Source organism: Zeugodacus cucurbitae, chromosome 4 (genome assembly GCF_028554725.1).
Source record: "Zeugodacus cucurbitae isolate PBARC_wt_2022May chromosome 4, idZeuCucr1.2, whole genome shotgun sequence".
Taxonomy (NCBI): Eukaryota; Metazoa; Arthropoda; class Insecta; order Diptera; family Tephritidae; genus Zeugodacus; species Zeugodacus cucurbitae.
In genome coordinates this window covers 12,394,314-12,411,014 of record NC_071669.1, presented here as the reverse complement: position 1 = coordinate 12,411,014, position 16,701 = coordinate 12,394,314, and the positions used below count along the sequence as shown (strand labels likewise).

At 32.8% G+C, this 16,701-nt stretch overlaps 1 protein-coding gene across 4 annotated transcripts in view; it reads left to right on the top strand.

Annotated features, from left to right (window-relative positions):
* LOC105210249 (CD151 antigen) overlaps positions 1-16,701 on the top strand; it is a 43,184-nt gene that overhangs the window by 12,559 nt on the left and 13,924 nt on the right. Inside the window, exon 1 of one of the 4 annotated variants that reach the window (XM_054230006.1) lies at positions 7,518-7,665. The exons of 2 other annotated variants lie outside the window; for them this stretch is intronic. In XM_054230006.1, the coding sequence (XP_054085981.1) occupies positions 7,636-7,665 (30 nt within the window). In that variant the 5' untranslated portion in view covers positions 7,518-7,635. Of the gene's footprint in view, positions 1-7,517; positions 7,666-16,610; positions 16,642-16,701 lie in introns of those variants that run through there. One more of the 4 variants, XM_054230007.1, reaches the window with a different exon arrangement.

Sequence of the window (16,701 nt, the reverse complement as noted above, 5' to 3'; positions counted from 1 at the left end):
TTACAACCGGATCCATAAACAAGGTGAAAGAAAGCACAATAAATCACAATTACAAAAACAAACAAATATTTTCTCAATAAATTTTCTAAGAATCCATTGTTCAATCGAATCGTCAAAAAAAAATAAAAAATTAAAAGAAAAATAGAAAAAATTTTCAAAAAAATATTTTCCTATAAAAAATCTAATAATTCCCAATTTAATTACACAATCAGCATGAAATTTTCAACAAATTGTATCTAAATGACGTACATAAATTTCAGTTACCCAATGACTCCACATTATTATAGTAGATACCCGTTCTTCAGCTACACGTGTGCCAAGCATACGCTTCTTGTAATTGATTTTTTATTCGGCCCTTTTTTTGGCATGCTGAAGCCGCAGGGTATTTTTGATCATTATAAAACTATTAAATTTGTTTCGGTACTTCTGGTTTGTGTTCTGAAGAAAAGCTTAGCGGCAAGAAATCAAGAAGGGCCTTTTTTTTTTGGTGATTTAGGAGTTGCAGTAGCTATTTTTAGTTAAAATTATGAGCAAAGACTCGAAATTTTAGCAAAAATATTAAAATTTTCATATTTTTATAATTTATTAGGTTTTTTATTTTTATTATTTTTGGTGTCTGTCAAAATTTATTAACTCATTGGTAGGTGCGAGTATATATGTATCTTAATATACCCATATAATTATTTAAAATTTGTATTCATAGTTAATACCCTTTTCAAAGCATTACCTTAGCAAGATGAGCTGTGGTTTTAAGGTAGGTGCACAGTAGAACGACGAATCAAAGTCCAAGAAGGTAATATATACATATATCAAGTTACTTCACTCTGAGTACTTGTTTTAGGTATTCTAATCGAATCATATATATTTATTGGTCTGATTGCTGCTTTGCATATCGATTCGCTATGCGCTCAGCCTTAGAGTGTTTCAGTTAAATTGTTTGATTCTTGCCATAGTAAATTCTGTACCCCATAAAATGTGAAAATAATATGAATGAAGTTGAAATTGTAATGATGCATTACTTAAAAGTCATTGATCTTGAACTTCAACAGACCACGATTGTGTCGAAACAAGCCAAACGAATGTAATAAACATGTGATTGACAGGAACAAATTACTATAAAAATGCGAGGAAAGTGATCGATCAGATAGTAAAATCGAAATACATATGTACATATATTCAATATAAAGAAAACAACAAAATTATTTTTTTTTTTTTCAAATGAAGGGCAATTTTGTACGTGTTTCGAAAGTAAGGTTTTATGATTTAAATAAATAAAATAGCAGGCAATAAAATATACATATTTAAGTATATACTCAGATATTAAAGGTTATTGCTCAAGGAACTTTCAACTGAAATATATTAAAATATATAAAAGTTGTGCCATATGAAATTTTTTGACTGATTCAGAACTTTTTCGATTTGATTCTTTTAGTTGACAGTTTAAGCTTGCATTTAAGCCTAATTAGAGACTTCTAGCACGTCAGCATAATTCTCTACACGTAATCAAAAAAGGCCAAAGACAGGGTTTTTTGAGACTTTGAGTCCATTTTGCTCAAAATCTCGACGTGATGGGCACTTTTGGAGGTCATATTCGTGTTCAGCGATGGAAATCCTATAAGAATATCATTGTCTGATCTTTGTATCAGAGAAAAAGTTACTTTTTGTCGACCAGTGTTATCGAAAGCGATCAAACTATATATTTAAATAAGGGATTTTTCATAGAGGAAGAAACATTAAACCTTACTTGGGACCGGGAATTTAAAGTTATACTCTCTAGATATATCTATAGTGGCTTGTTCAGACTTCAAGTTCGTTCTTTTTGATAGAATAATTGGTATTGAGTTAACCTCTACAAATCTCGATGGATGTTTGATATGAAGTATCACTCGCAGGGGTATTTATCACTCTTTGCATCCTTTCTAAATTTGACTGTTTGATATTGAAAAAAACATTTTTATATTGTAACTTAAAACTCCTATGAATTTCCATCATAATTTTTTTGCTTGAAGCACTGCCATTTCACTTCATGCTCTTCTTTTAAGACTTGCTTTTAAGACTTTGCTTTTAAGACTTTTAACTATTCTAGAATTAACGAACTAATGTCATACTTCGGTAAATAACTGCGTAATTGTCTAACAAATACAATATAATATCTTTGAAACCACTTTCGAAGCGTTAATTAGGTGAATAAACACTTGAGAACACCGTTTCTATCACACGCACATGTTGCGGCAACATGTGTCTCAACATGTGTATGGTGTCGCAGCACAACTGGGCGTATGATTAATGATATCGAAATGCTGCTGTGTAATGATTTTGCACGTGGCTGTAAGCGCACATATTCTGCTGTTAATTTTGCTAAACTAACGGTGTGAGACTTGACGAATAAGAATTGGAAAAAATTAATAAAAATTATTAAAATTAATAAAAATTATTAAAATATTAATTTAAAAAAAAAAAAAACCAAATTATTAATTAGACAATTTTAATGGGTACAAAGCACCTAGTAAATTCTAAAAAGCCATATACCTACATAAATATATTTATGTACTAAATCATTATCCATTAAACGGCTATTTGACTTTACTATTCATTAGTTGCCAATATTTATGATTCCATCGCTGCATTTACGATCATTGCAGTACATCGATATTATTCACAGCTGATTGGTGAATTGAAATTTTTTCGTATTTGTATTTTTCTTCGATCGTGACGTACGTTTCGGTAGCAATTTACTGCTTTTATATGCTAACAGTCTTACAGCAACTACACAAATGCAACCTTAACCTTGAATCAAAGCACGTCCAATGACCATAGCAGTAGCGGTAATGAGACAAGTGTAACTACATTTTCTACACATATACCAACATACATACGTACACATATGCAATTTTATGGTTATTTTTATGAGTGTGTGTATAAGCATAATGGCTCACGATGGAGTATATGTGCTTTTTGGGTAGCAACATTTTGATTTTTTGCTTGATTGCATTAAGAAATGTTGATTGTCGCTCATTCGATTGGTAAAAAAAATCATTAAATTAAACAAATAAATGTAAAGTGTTAAGTATTTGCTATGCATGCGGCACTTAACTTCTTTAATTAGCGCGAAAATGTTCGAAATCTCAATGCAAAGTAGATAAATAAAATCTAATTTAGGCATTTAAATGTATTTTTTCCTTTTTTGTTTTATATGTGTGTGAAGTACCGTTGATTTGCTGAATTAATGTAGTTGATTATGGCACATTTAAGGCATAGATAGGGCTCATTAGTCTGAAGGCTTCAAGCGAATTGCGAAGTGTTTGTTGGAGATAATGTGTTTTTGATGTTTAACGAGTTCGTAGAAGGATTTTAGAAAAAAAAGTAATCAATACAGTTTAATTATGTACATTAGGATTACCTGGTGTTTTTTATGGTTAACAAAAAATGTACATTATATTTTAGTAAATTTCTTTACATGTACATAATAAAAGGAATTTGGAAAAAATGTAATCATTACATTTTAAATACTTTCGGATTACCTTGTGTGTTTGATGGGTAACAAAAAATTAATTCTTTATTTTTATTAAATTTCATTACATTTTGATTACGCTCCGTTATAATGGTAATCGTCATGTAATCCAAATGCAATTATCTTTATTGACAAATACTTGTTCATATAAAAAAGTAAGTTCTAATTATTTTTTATTGGGATTTGTCTTCATCAAGTTTTTTCTATTCATAAATATACTAAAAAGTACTTAGAAAGAATTTAGAATATTGGTACAAAATCATAATGTAATCATAAATGTATGTATTTATTTATGTAATGTATTTATTTGTAAAAAAATCAAGTAATTAATTCTTTGTCAATTATTTGAAAAAAAAAAAATATAATTAATACAGGTAAGGAAAGGCTAAGTTCGGGTGCAACCGAACATTTTATACTCTCGCAATTTATTGAAAAAATTTAACCAATACATATATGCGGAATAAAGCTCACCGTATTTTTGAAAAACCTATAATTAGGTATATGGGAGCTAGGAGAAGATACTTTTGAAAATCCTACAATGAGGTCTATGGAAATGTTATGACCCGATTTTAATAGTTTTTGGAAAAGAGACACAATATTAGAAGAAAACAATTTCCTCTGAATTAAATTGAGATATCTGAGAGATTTACCCATATTTTCGGTTCAAATTTATCCTTAGGCGCTGAGTTCAACATGTTCGATATCTGGGGCCTTGAAAAGTTATGGTCCGTTTGAAAGTAATAATATTCATAAAAGTAATCATAAATTATAAATTAATAATTACGTAAGAAAAACAAGTATGCAAGTAATCAAAAAGTAATTTTAGTGAAATAATTAAGGCAGTACTCTGCTTTAGAAGCCGGTTTTTTTTAGCATTTTTTTTTTGAAAGAGAAGGAAATGATTGTGGTAAACGGAATTTTAAGACGATAGTGTACTATATTTAAGGCTTAAAAAAATATATTTATTATTAAAAAATATTGAAATATTTTCAAAGTTGTAAGTATTTTTCTGGAGCGCCTGGAGTCTGCAATTGTAAATCGGTCCCGGTGATGGTGGTCGTGCATCTGAAACAGTCGAACCAATTCTTTTTTTTAAACTTTTATTACTTTCTTTTCTTTATGAACTAAAAAAATACCGAAGAAGTTATAAAATTCCAAATTTTTTCGAAGTTGAAAAAAAAATAAATTTTTTGAGAAAAAAATTGACTTTAAGTTGCAAAACAAGTAGTTTAAATAATACTTTTGTCCAACTTTGTTAGTTCAAATAGAAGAAAATTAAATACTGAAGCAAGATCACTTTGGTTTTTTCGATTGGACATATATTCTTTTTACTATCGCCGGCACCGTTTCCTAACACTTGTGAAAATGAAAACTCGAGAAAATGCGCTTTAAAGTTCGGCCTGAGCATTCTAGCTTCGAAAATATGTCGAATTGCCCTCTGGAATTTTAAGGACATATTCTTGGATAGTTTTGGAAGAGATTTAAAACAGAACAAAAAAATCAATTTTTTGAAGCCTGTAAAGTAGACTACTGCCTTAAATCAGATTTGTATAAAAAAAAGTAATCAAAACAAATCAAAGTAATTCTAATTATGGATATTATGATTTAATTTTGTAGGCAAGAATTGTATCTTATAATATTAGTTAATTCTACAAGTAGTTTACAAGTTATAGAAAAATTGGAAGTATTTAAAAAATAATTTATTTTAAAAGGGAGCATTAAAAATAATTAAATGTGATTGAGATGATTTGTATTTAGATATTGTATATTTATTTATTTTTTTTCAAAATATTCTTTTAAGTTAAATTAAAGTATTTAATAGAGTTGCCATATGCAAATTTTTATACATTTATTTCGAACTTAAATAAAAGTTGTATATTTATCCAAGAAAAAATTTCAAATTTACGCTTTCTATTGTTGCTTTCAATTAAATATTTCGCTATCGAACTTTGAAATATATTTCTATTAATTTTTTATAAGTGTTTTGCGTTTTTCACATTTGTTACAGCAATGACGTTATTGATAATTAATTTGTTTATTTAAAAAAGTACTATTAGTTATTTTCACTTGCTCTACGATTTTCCAACATTTGCATATAATAGACATTATATTTGCGTTCCAATTTGTAGAAAATAAACTGACTTTGCACTTTAAATTGATCACGAAAGTTTATAATTGCGCTCAATTGAAAACAATTATACAAGTAATTTATTAATAATTTAATGAATATTAATACAGCAGGTAATATATTTAATTTTTTTTGTAATGGGAACTATTTAGTGCTTTATCAGGTTGCCTGCTCCGCAAACATGTAGCTCAACTTGAATTGCAAACTTGGCCGCAATTTTTTCACATATACCTACTAAGTCATATATACATACATACATACATACATACATTCAAACTAAGTAAACACATTTTTTCATATAACCATAACGTTGTGCCACACAAATGTCATGATTTATTTGCAAGGCCTGAGACAATTGTGGGAAGATTTCGGTTTGTAATTGCGTTTACAATTCACAATTCCTCCGATTTGCGGCTTGTGTTGTTCACAGTCTGGCTTGAATGATTTCACGTAGGAACAATGATTTGTGTGTGTGCTAACTTTTAATTGTTGCTATTTAGTGCTGCTGATGTTTGTAACTAATATAAATTTCATTAAAACTTATATGCATGGATTTGATAGTATTCAAGTAATTTTTTTCAATTTTTAATTTTCGTTTTTTTTCTTAATTTTTTCCGATGACTCAATGTGAATTTTGCTATTTTCACAGCGTCACCCTCTCAAATTGCCAACGGCAATTAAGTGCAAATTCTGTGTACGTGCATGTTTATGTGTACTTAATAGTGTCATTACGTATAAACAATGCAAAGTAATAATCATTTAATTTTGACGGTTTTATGCTCATGAATATTAAATTGGTTTATATGCTATATTATGATATAAAGATAAACTATAACAAGATTTGAGAGAATGTTTCCAAATTTTTTGCAATACTTGAAAATTATACAAAATAGTATAAGTATTAGCTTAATTTTTTCTTAAAATATTTTTTCCGAATTTTTGAAATTGAATGAAAAAAAAAATTAAAAAAAAAAAAATATTAAAAATTTTATATAAAAAAAAAATGTAAAAAACCGCAGCGCTTAGCCAGTGTTCTCCTTTTAAGTTTTAAGCTTACATATAACACATTAATCATATGGCAGTTTAGTCATTATAGCTGATACAAGCACTCACTTGTCGGTGAAAAATCAAAGTTGGTTTTTATTTTTGTTGTTGTTGTGCCTGATTTTTAAGTCACCAAATAAATAAAGGCAGGAAATCTCATAAAATCTATCTCTCAAAAAATACTACACTCATCAGTATTTAGTATTTTTCTGTGCATTAATTACATTGGCGTGTAATCAGTATTCGGTCACGTATACGCCCTGTTGAACAATTAATTTTGATGTGTGTAATTGCTTGCAACGAATTGTAGTGCACGAAAACAATATGAAGATTGCTATATTTCAACAATTATGTATTTAAAAAGTCAGAATTTGAGTCATATGCCACTTGTTTATTTCATTTTAGTCGCGGCGCAGCTGCTGGCTTAGTAAAACACTTACTTTATAGGCACTAACACTTAAATTTATAATAAATTTATTGCACACACCCTTTATGCAATTAAAGTGTGTTTTTTTACATACAAAGCACTCTACAATAATAAGCGAAAATAAATGTCAAAACACTAATGCTTGGCTTGATAATTTATCTGTCACGTATACGTCCTGTCGAACGTGCGCAAGGAATTAATGGTTGTGGTTTGGTTTTCAAGTTTATAGCAGATATCAAGCGATAGTTATATGTAAGGCGTATTTTATACAAATTAATTTAAATTAAATTTAATTATTTTAAAATAAAACTCGATTTTTTCGTTCCGAAGCTTATGCTGCTTCGAAACTTTTTATGAATGAATTAGTCGGTCTTGAACCAGCGGCTGCAGCTGTCCTATTAAGAATTAAAATTTCAGTGCGATTTTTTAATTTTTCTTAGTATAATATATAGAAATAATATCGTATATCGGTGTAACTGAAGCGTATTCTTTTTACTCTATTAATACTCGTAGAATAGTTTCAAAATGAGATCATATTCACTATTTGCCATGCATGTGAGTTGTGTGCCATTGAAGTATAACAAAAGGGAATATTTATATAAAAAGTGTATTAGATATATCCATTATTTTTAACCAATCGTAAACTTTGATATTCATTTTACGTGTTTGTGGTATTATTATTAGAAATCAAGTGTGAAAAGTTCTTCTATCGGTTCTTATATATATATATATCCGAATCCATCAGAGCGCGTCACTCATTCCTCCTCCTTGCTATTTGACGCCAACTGGAAACACCAAGTGAAACCAGGTCGCCTTCCATCTGCTCTTTCAAACGGAGTGGAGGTCTTCCTCTTCCACTACTTCCTCCAGCGGGTACTGCATCGAACACTTTCCAAACAGGAGTGTTTTCGTCCATTCGAACAACATGACATAGCCAGCGTTCCCGCTGTGCTTTTATTCGCTTACCACTGTCTATATCATCTTATAACTCATTGTTCCATCGTCTGCCGTATTCGTTTTTGGCAATGTTCAAAGGACCATACATGCTTCGCAAAACCTTTCTCTCGATAACTCCAAGAGCCATCTCATCGGATGTCGTCATCGTCCAAGCTTCGGCACCATACATCAAGACGTGCAGATTTTGTTTTTGGTTCGTCGAGAGAGGGCTTTAGTTTTCAATTACCTACTCGGTTCAAAGTAGCACCTGTTGGCAAGAGTGATTTTGCGTTGGATTTCGAGGCTGACATTGTTGATGCTGGTTCCAACGTATACGAAATTATCTATGACTGCCAACAGTGACGTGGGAGCCAAGCTACGAATGCGTTGACTGTTTCGTCTTGTTCTCATTCACCATTAGACCCAATCCCTTCGCTTCCATATCCAGTCTGCTACACTCTTTTAGTGCTGTTGATTCTTACAGTCTGAAAATCGATTCACAACCACGCCTACTTTTCATATAACATAATTTTAAACACCATTTGATTCTTTCACTAATACACTATCGGAGGTATGGCACCTGTTTTAAAAATTATCGAAATCATACTATAGCTTTTCAAATACCCTGATACTGAGAGCTTCTTATGGAAAATTTTGGTAAATGACTGACAAATTTTAATTTTAATATTTTTTTTAATAAAAATGTGCAGTTGTGCTGAAAATGAAGAAAATCGGTCCAGTTGGGTCTACCATAATATTTATGTCGAAATTGTGGATAGAATTGTACATAAGTTATCTTGTACATAAGTTATCTTAAGAAAATTTCGTGAAAACATGTTCTCAGTGGAGAGCTTTCTCAATCTCAATATAGTATTAACATAGGTCTAGGTTCAGCTCCAATACACCTATTAGAATGATTTTCGCCTATGTGATTGACTTGACTGATACCTGTGACTGACACTGTACCAAAAATATTAGTAAATAAATCAGATATTTTGATATCTCTGGCTGATAATTATATACATATCTTGATATCAAAAAGGAAAAAATGGGGTCTTTATGTCAAAAATATATAATAAAATTTTGTGAAAACTCTTTCTCGGTGGAGAATTTCCTCTGGCTTCAATAGAGTATATTAATTACCTTTGGCCAGTCCCCATACCCCTATTATACTGATTTTCGCTTTTATGGTTGACTTTGCCTCTATATATTTTATCCCTTTTATTAAGTTTATGCCGGATACATCGGAATAGATGATGTCATTATATAATTATGTGAGAATATTTCGGTTATGGTTATGGTATTCGGTAATAAAAATTATGGATATTGATGTGTAAAGTACAGTAGTCTACATTTCGGCGCATTGGTTAATACGCATCTCATATCACTTGGTTAAAAACATAGTTTCCAAAAAGGTCTTAACCTTTAGTTAACCTTTCAAACTAGTACTTTTAGAACGCCTCCTTCTTCCTTCAAAGTATTTCAACAACTAAAATATGAAACCGAGAAACTGAAAACACAATTTTTTGTATACTGTTATCAAAAGCTAATATACCATTAATTCATTGAACATCTATACCACCGCTTGTTACTCAGCAGCACATTATTAGTGGAAAAAGTACAACCGTCAGCCATTCAAATAACATAATTAAATTCGTGTTAATATTTCGCTTGGTACAGCTTTAATTATTATATTGGCTTAATTAGTTAGTTAGATTTTTTGCAGTAATTTGGCAAATTAGCAAATCATAAAGGCAAATAACTACACAAATAAGCATATATAGAATGTAGTAGAGACCACCGTGTTGCTCATCAAAAAGTACATGGGTAATTTACGCTAAAAAACACTAGGTACTAAAGACGGCTAGCGAAATGGATGCAATGAAGCTACACATTAGCGGCTACTCATCAAAACATATATGTACTTTCAAGATAGTTAGCACTCATTAACGAAAAGTTAATAAATCACATGAGAGATGATGCGCTGACTAATGAGTCGTCGCCCACCCATTGTCTGAATGGGTTAAAAAACCTTAAACCATAGCGGATGTGATTCAAATAAATAATGTTCAGTACAATTTTTTATGCTATTGTAGTTTTTAGTTGTTGGTACAATTAATGAGTATAAAAAGTCTCAATTACTGGTTAAGAATTAGCGCATTATTGTATGTATGTGATTGGCGTTGCAACCGTTTAGCCGGTTATAGCCGAATCGACGATAGTGCGCCACCTGTCTCTCTCCTTTGCAGTTCGGCGCCAGTTGGAGATCCCAAGTGTAACCAGGTCGCTCTCCACCTGGTCCCTCCAACGGAGTGGAGGCCTTCCCCTTCCTCGGCTTCCTCCGGCGGGTACTGCATCGAACACTTTCAGGGCTGGAGTGTTTTCGTCCATTCGGACAACATGACCTAGCCAGCGTAGCCGCTGTCTTTTTATTCGCTGAACTATGTCAATGTCGTCGTATAACTCGTACAGCTCATCGTTCCATCGTCTGCGGTATTCGCCGTTGCCAATGTTCTGAGGACCATAAATCTTGCGCAAAATTTTCCTCTCGAAAACTCCTAGTGTCGTCTCATCTGATGTTGACATCGTCCAAGCTTCTGCACCGTAAAGCAGGACGGGAATGATAAGTGACTTGTAGAGCTTGATTTTGGTTCGTCGAGAGAGGACTTTACTGTTCAATTGCCTACTCAGTCCAAAGTAGCACCTGTTGGCAAGAGTTATTCTGCGCTGGATTTCGAGGCTGACATTGTTCGTGTTGTTGATGCTGGTTCCCAGGTATACGAAATTATCTACGACCTCGAAGTTATGACTGTCAACAGTGACGTGGGAGCCAAGAGGCGAATGCGCCGACTGTTTGTTTGATGACAGGAGATATTTCGTCTTGTCCTCATTCACCTCCAGACCCATTCGCTTCGCCTCCTTATCCATGCGGGAAAAAGCAGAACAAACGGCGCGGTTGTTGCTTCCGATGATATCAATATCATCGGCGTACGCCAGAAGCTGTACACTCTTGTAGAAGATTGTACCTTCTCGGTTTAGCTCTGCAGCTCTTATAATTTTTTCCAGCATCAGGTTAAAGAAGTCGCACGATAGTGAGTCACCTTGTCTGAAACCTCGTTTGGTATCGAACGGCTCGGAGAGGTCCTTCCCAATCATGACGGAGCTTTTGGTGTTGCTCAACGTCAATTTACACAGCCGTATTAGTTTTGCGGGGATACCAAATTCAGACATCGCGGCGTAAAGGCAACTCCTTTTCGTGCTGTCGAAAGCAGCTTTATAATCGACAAAAAGGAGGTGTGTGTCGATCCTCTTTTCTCGGGTCTTTTCCAAGATTTGGCGCATGGTGAATATCTGGTCAGTTGTCGATTTTCCAGGTCTAAAGCCGCATTATTAGTAATTTAAATTATTTTTAAAGCATTAGCATATTTTTAGGCGCTAAGCTTATAATTTCTTTCATTTAACACTACAATTCTCAAATGGTTTATTTATTTATTTTTTTTTTTTTTTAATTTTCTATTTGTATTACGGTGTTTTTAATTTAATTTTAGAGTATTTTAGGAAATTGTAGACCTTTAAGGCGGACTTTACTTATGATCAAGAGAGAGCTGAAGCTGTTACCTGTTTAGTCTAAGAGTTCATTGTAGTAAGCCATTAATTTCAGATATCTAATTTACTGATCTGCCATTGATCAGCTAACTGAATGATCTCATCTGTAAGTTTCATTTGCAGTTAAGTCATTACAGCTAAGTGAGAAGTCTCCCTTCGATTAGAACATCTAATTTTTTATCATTCTTCACTCAAAAATGAATTATTAATCGAGCGCAATTGACTGATCACGTCATAATTATCGCACTGTGGTGTATTAATTAAGCAAAATCAATGAAAAAGTTGAAAGCAACGAAAAATGTAAAGAATTCCGACAAGTTAGTAGCTGCAATTAGTCAAATGTAAAGAAAAAAAATTATAAATTACCCTTTGTAAAAAAACTCTGAATTCAATGTATAAAAATGTAACCCAATAGTTGTGGAGAATTGATCAACTTTATTGCTAAGGCAAGTGTTATTGACAGTCATATCAATTTTATTGCTTCGTTTTTATTTATTCTTCACAAAGCTGGCAGATACAGCACCTGGCGAATGCTGTCTATTTGATATACTCATTAAAACTGCCATCGTTTTTTTATTTTTTCTTTCATTAAAGCCATCAGATAAATATACCTGTTCACAGAGTGCGATCGTTTGTCTTTTTTTGCATTACAAAAGCCATTTTCATAGCGTTTCAGTCTTTTATGCAAATTGAACTAAATATTTAAAGCGGACTTATGCGCAATAAATCCAAGTATTGAGTATATAAATATGTTTTCCTATATGTATTTATATATTTTTCTTAAGTTATGCAAATTTTGTAATAGTTTAAAGGGTGTTCACTATGGATATAGAGACTGTTATCTGAAGTATAGCAGACATTCCATATACTATAAATCAGAGGAGAATTTGTGAGATCATAATGATATTACTAGAAGATATATAAAATAGTAAAATATAATTTCTGCTTGACGGTTTTGTCTATAAAAGAGTAATAAATACTTCCAACTCAACTGCAGTACTATCTTCTAGACTACCCCGCTATCGAAATATTAGAATTAACTCATTGTGGATATCATACCTTCAGAAATCCAGCCAGATCTTTTGGAATTGAAATTAATATAGTCATAAGATTTCTAAAACGATTAAAGAGCCTTATCAATATATAAGATTTTAAGATTTTTTGCATCTTTAGGCGATTTTTGGTTTTATAACAGATCAGTCTAAACTATCCAAGCGTGAATCCCGAGATCTTCGTCGACTCAATATCGACCTCAACCTTATAAACACTGAACTGTCTACTACAGTCGAAGTGTGATCCTCATGATCTTCGTTATGGACCTCAATCTCTGATCTCACCTACTGCGAAACGGAAGATCAAAATAAATTCATAATGGGTCTTCAGCCTAAACTATCCAAGTGTAAATTTCAAAATCTTCGTCGACTTAATATCGACCTCAACCTTATAAGTCCTGAACTATCTACAACTGTCAAAATGTGAGTGTTTAGATCTTCGCTGTGGGTTTCAGCCTCAATCTCTAACATAACCTACTTCGAAACGGAAATAATCCAAATAAATAGTTAATAAGGGGTCTTCAGCCTAAACTATCCAAGTGTGAATCCCAAGATCTCCGTCGGCTCAATAGCGACCTCCATCTTATAAACCCAGAACTGAGATCTCTCTTGTGGGTTTAAGACTCAATATCTAAGCCAACCTATTTCTCAAATAAATTAATAGACATTTGGTTTGCATGTATGGGTCTTCAGCCGGTTCTTGACTGCTCAAATAATACAGCATTCTCCAACCTAACCTAACTTTTTTACTTATTCAGTATTTGCTTCCTGTGCTATATACAAAAGTTAACGGCACATTTTTGACAGCTTTTTCAGTCGAAAATATCAAGTTGAGTCGAAATATATTTCAAAGTCCTACACGTGCCGTGATTTGTATTGAAAATCTATTGCGCAACTAAAACCCTCACTATAGTCTCTACCCACTTCGTTACAAATAAATCACAGCTGTCCATCTTCACTTCCCGGTTATTTGTTGTCGTGTGACCTTAAGCAAATATTTTGCGCCTTTCAACACCATTTACATTTTTTATGCATAACACTCCACTCCAGCAATCGTTGCTGCAAGATGTTGTTGTGCAAAAAAATGCCAAACAAATGTTGGTAACAAAGTTCAAGTTCAGCACAAAAACAAAAAAGCGTAAATTATAAATTCATTTATGTAGCAAATATTTAAATTTACGGTTGGTTGTAAAAAAAGAGTTGTTCAGTTTGAACGATGAATTGCATAAAAGAGAGACGAAAAGATGTGCGTAAATGTACATATGTAATAGAAATAAAAAGTAAAGTAGAAATAAATAATTTGGGAATTTTTCGAATATGTGGAGTATATTGTATTTACACATTTCTCTCACGCTGCGGCATGGGCGCATATTATTGAGCGGGTATATTACCCGGATATTGTTGATGAAAAGATGCCTATATAACTTTTTTATTTTTGTATGGTTTTCGCATCTTCTTTACTAATATTATATAAGCATACATTGCTGTATATAATAGAATATCAGTGCGAGCACCTCCATTTTTCACTAGATAGTATTTCGAAAATGTTCTACATAGAAAGAAATCTAGGTTACTTAAATTGGTTTATTACATCTATAACATGTGGATATCTCATTATGTAAGTCACAATAATTTTATCGGAATTTTACCTTTTAATCGTCTCAGTAATGTCTTGTTGAGTATTTGATTTCTCTTTCGCAGGTATATGAAATGTAATTCCTAACGCAGATTTCTGCGACTTTCGTCTCCATCGTTGATGGATCATTGATTTTGTATTAGTATTTAAATCTTGAATTACGCTTCGCACTTTTCTTGGATGGATTTATGAATCTAAGCTTAAAAGAAAAGCATTATTGATTGTCTTCCTGTAGAGTATTGTTGTTGTAGAAACAGAAACAGTTTTGAAATCATAGGCACGATTCATCGTCAGATTCAACAGGCTTGCTAAGCTCACCATGTATGTCAAGAATGTCTATTATCTAATGCCTCTCTTCATTTTATACCCTCTTTCGTGCCACCTTTTCTCCAAATAACAACTCCAACAAAATAAAATTTTTGACTAATCGATTACTTCTAAGAATTCTCTGAGGTCCAATTACATATTCGACGGCAGAGTTTCTTCTATCAGTGTACCATATTATTAATAGTGTTCTCAAAGACTGATAAGAGCATAAGACAAATGTTTTTCCTTACATATTTTTAAGTCAATGACACCCCTTGGCTCTCACGTCACTGTTTTGAAGTTGTAGATAATTTCGTCTATTTTGGAAACAGCATTAACGCCAAGAACAATGCCAGACTGTCAATTCAAATACAATCACTCTTTCCAGCAGATGCTGCTATGGACTGAGTAGGAAAGTGAAAAGTAAAGTCCTCTCTCGACGAACAAAAACATAGTCCCTCATCACTCCCGTACTGCTTTATGGTGCAGAAGCATGGACGATGTAACCTCCGATGAGACGGCACTAGGAGTTTTCAAGAGGAAGATTTTGCGGGAGATTTATGGTCCTTTGAACATTGGTAATGGCGAATACCGCAGGCGATGGAACGATAAGCTGTATGAGTTATACAGTTCAGCGAATAAAATGATGGCCGCTAGACGAAAGCCAAATGAAGACCTCCACTCGCATAAGCGGAGCCTACGCCTGTAAAGAAGAAGATCACTCATTATCGCTTGGATCATGTATTAATATTAATGTAAAGAATTTTGAACGCGGGTTCCTCAGTTGACTTCTTTCAGATATTTTGATTACCAGACCTTGATAGATATATAAATCTCCATGAGTATCTTATAAAATATTGATAATTATGAGTTTCCCCACTGTGACTATTCACTCATTATGTCTTTATCAAATATAATTATTTCCTCTCCCTATAACCTCCACTTTATTCGCACTTATCTCTTGCGCACTAACTGAAGTCAAACTTTCGATTTCGTTTTGCCGGTTTGACGGTCATAAGCAGCAGCGACGACTTGTAATGCGATTTTATAAAGAAACTGAAATAGACGTAATAGAAAAAAATAAGCAAAAATCCAGCAAAGCTCACAAAGAGAGGCGTGAGCACACAAACGTTTTAATGGCGTACAAAACGATTACGCATGCGCTGAACGCATTTAAACAAGTTCGCTACCGACTTTAAGCCAACTGCTAACGCTTGCGTCTATAAAGTAGTGAATGAATTATTAAATTAGCAGTTTTGTGCGTGTTAAGAGCCACTAAAGAGAGTGTAGTGAAGAGCGCTTGCAAATCAAATTCACTAGTTAATTTGTGTTACGGTATTTTTTTTTCAGACAAGCAATTAAAAAGCAACAAATTACATTTTTATTAGACTTTTATAACATTTATTTTTTGTATATAAACATACTAAGCTCAGGTCTGAAATTGAGCGCGTATGTGTAACAGAAGAGTCAAACCAGCCAAATGGTAAACAATGCGCATGCGCATGCGTTCGCCACATTAATACGTCGTTGCACGTTCAACTTGGCGAGCCAAAGCAAATAGACACTTACATACACACATACATATATACATCAATAAAGTATGAAGCTACTAAGCAAGCAAGCCACAACAACGGTAGACTAACATTCATTTAATGCTCGTAAAGTGGGTCATGGTTAAATGTACTTGTGGAGCATGACTTGGCTGCATAATACTCGTATCAAACGACGCTGGCGATCTTCGTTTGAGCATTCATTTGTGCGCAAACGCAAAGCTTAGAATTATTAGTTAGAGTACATACATATATGTATGTGAGTATGTGTATAGCCAATAGTTAGCGTGCTCTCGTTGACTGACAGCCGAAAAAGCGGAAAATGTAAAGCAAAAGTCAAGTAAACGGTTTTGAATAGCTCAGCTGTGCTGTCGGGAAATACGCGTACGGTCAAGTTGTGGCAAATTTTTGTTATACAAGTTTCTAAAAATACGGAAATCTAAAGGTATTTTACTGAAATTGTGGAGAATAAATGGAAAATATTGATTTGAATAGTGATTTATTT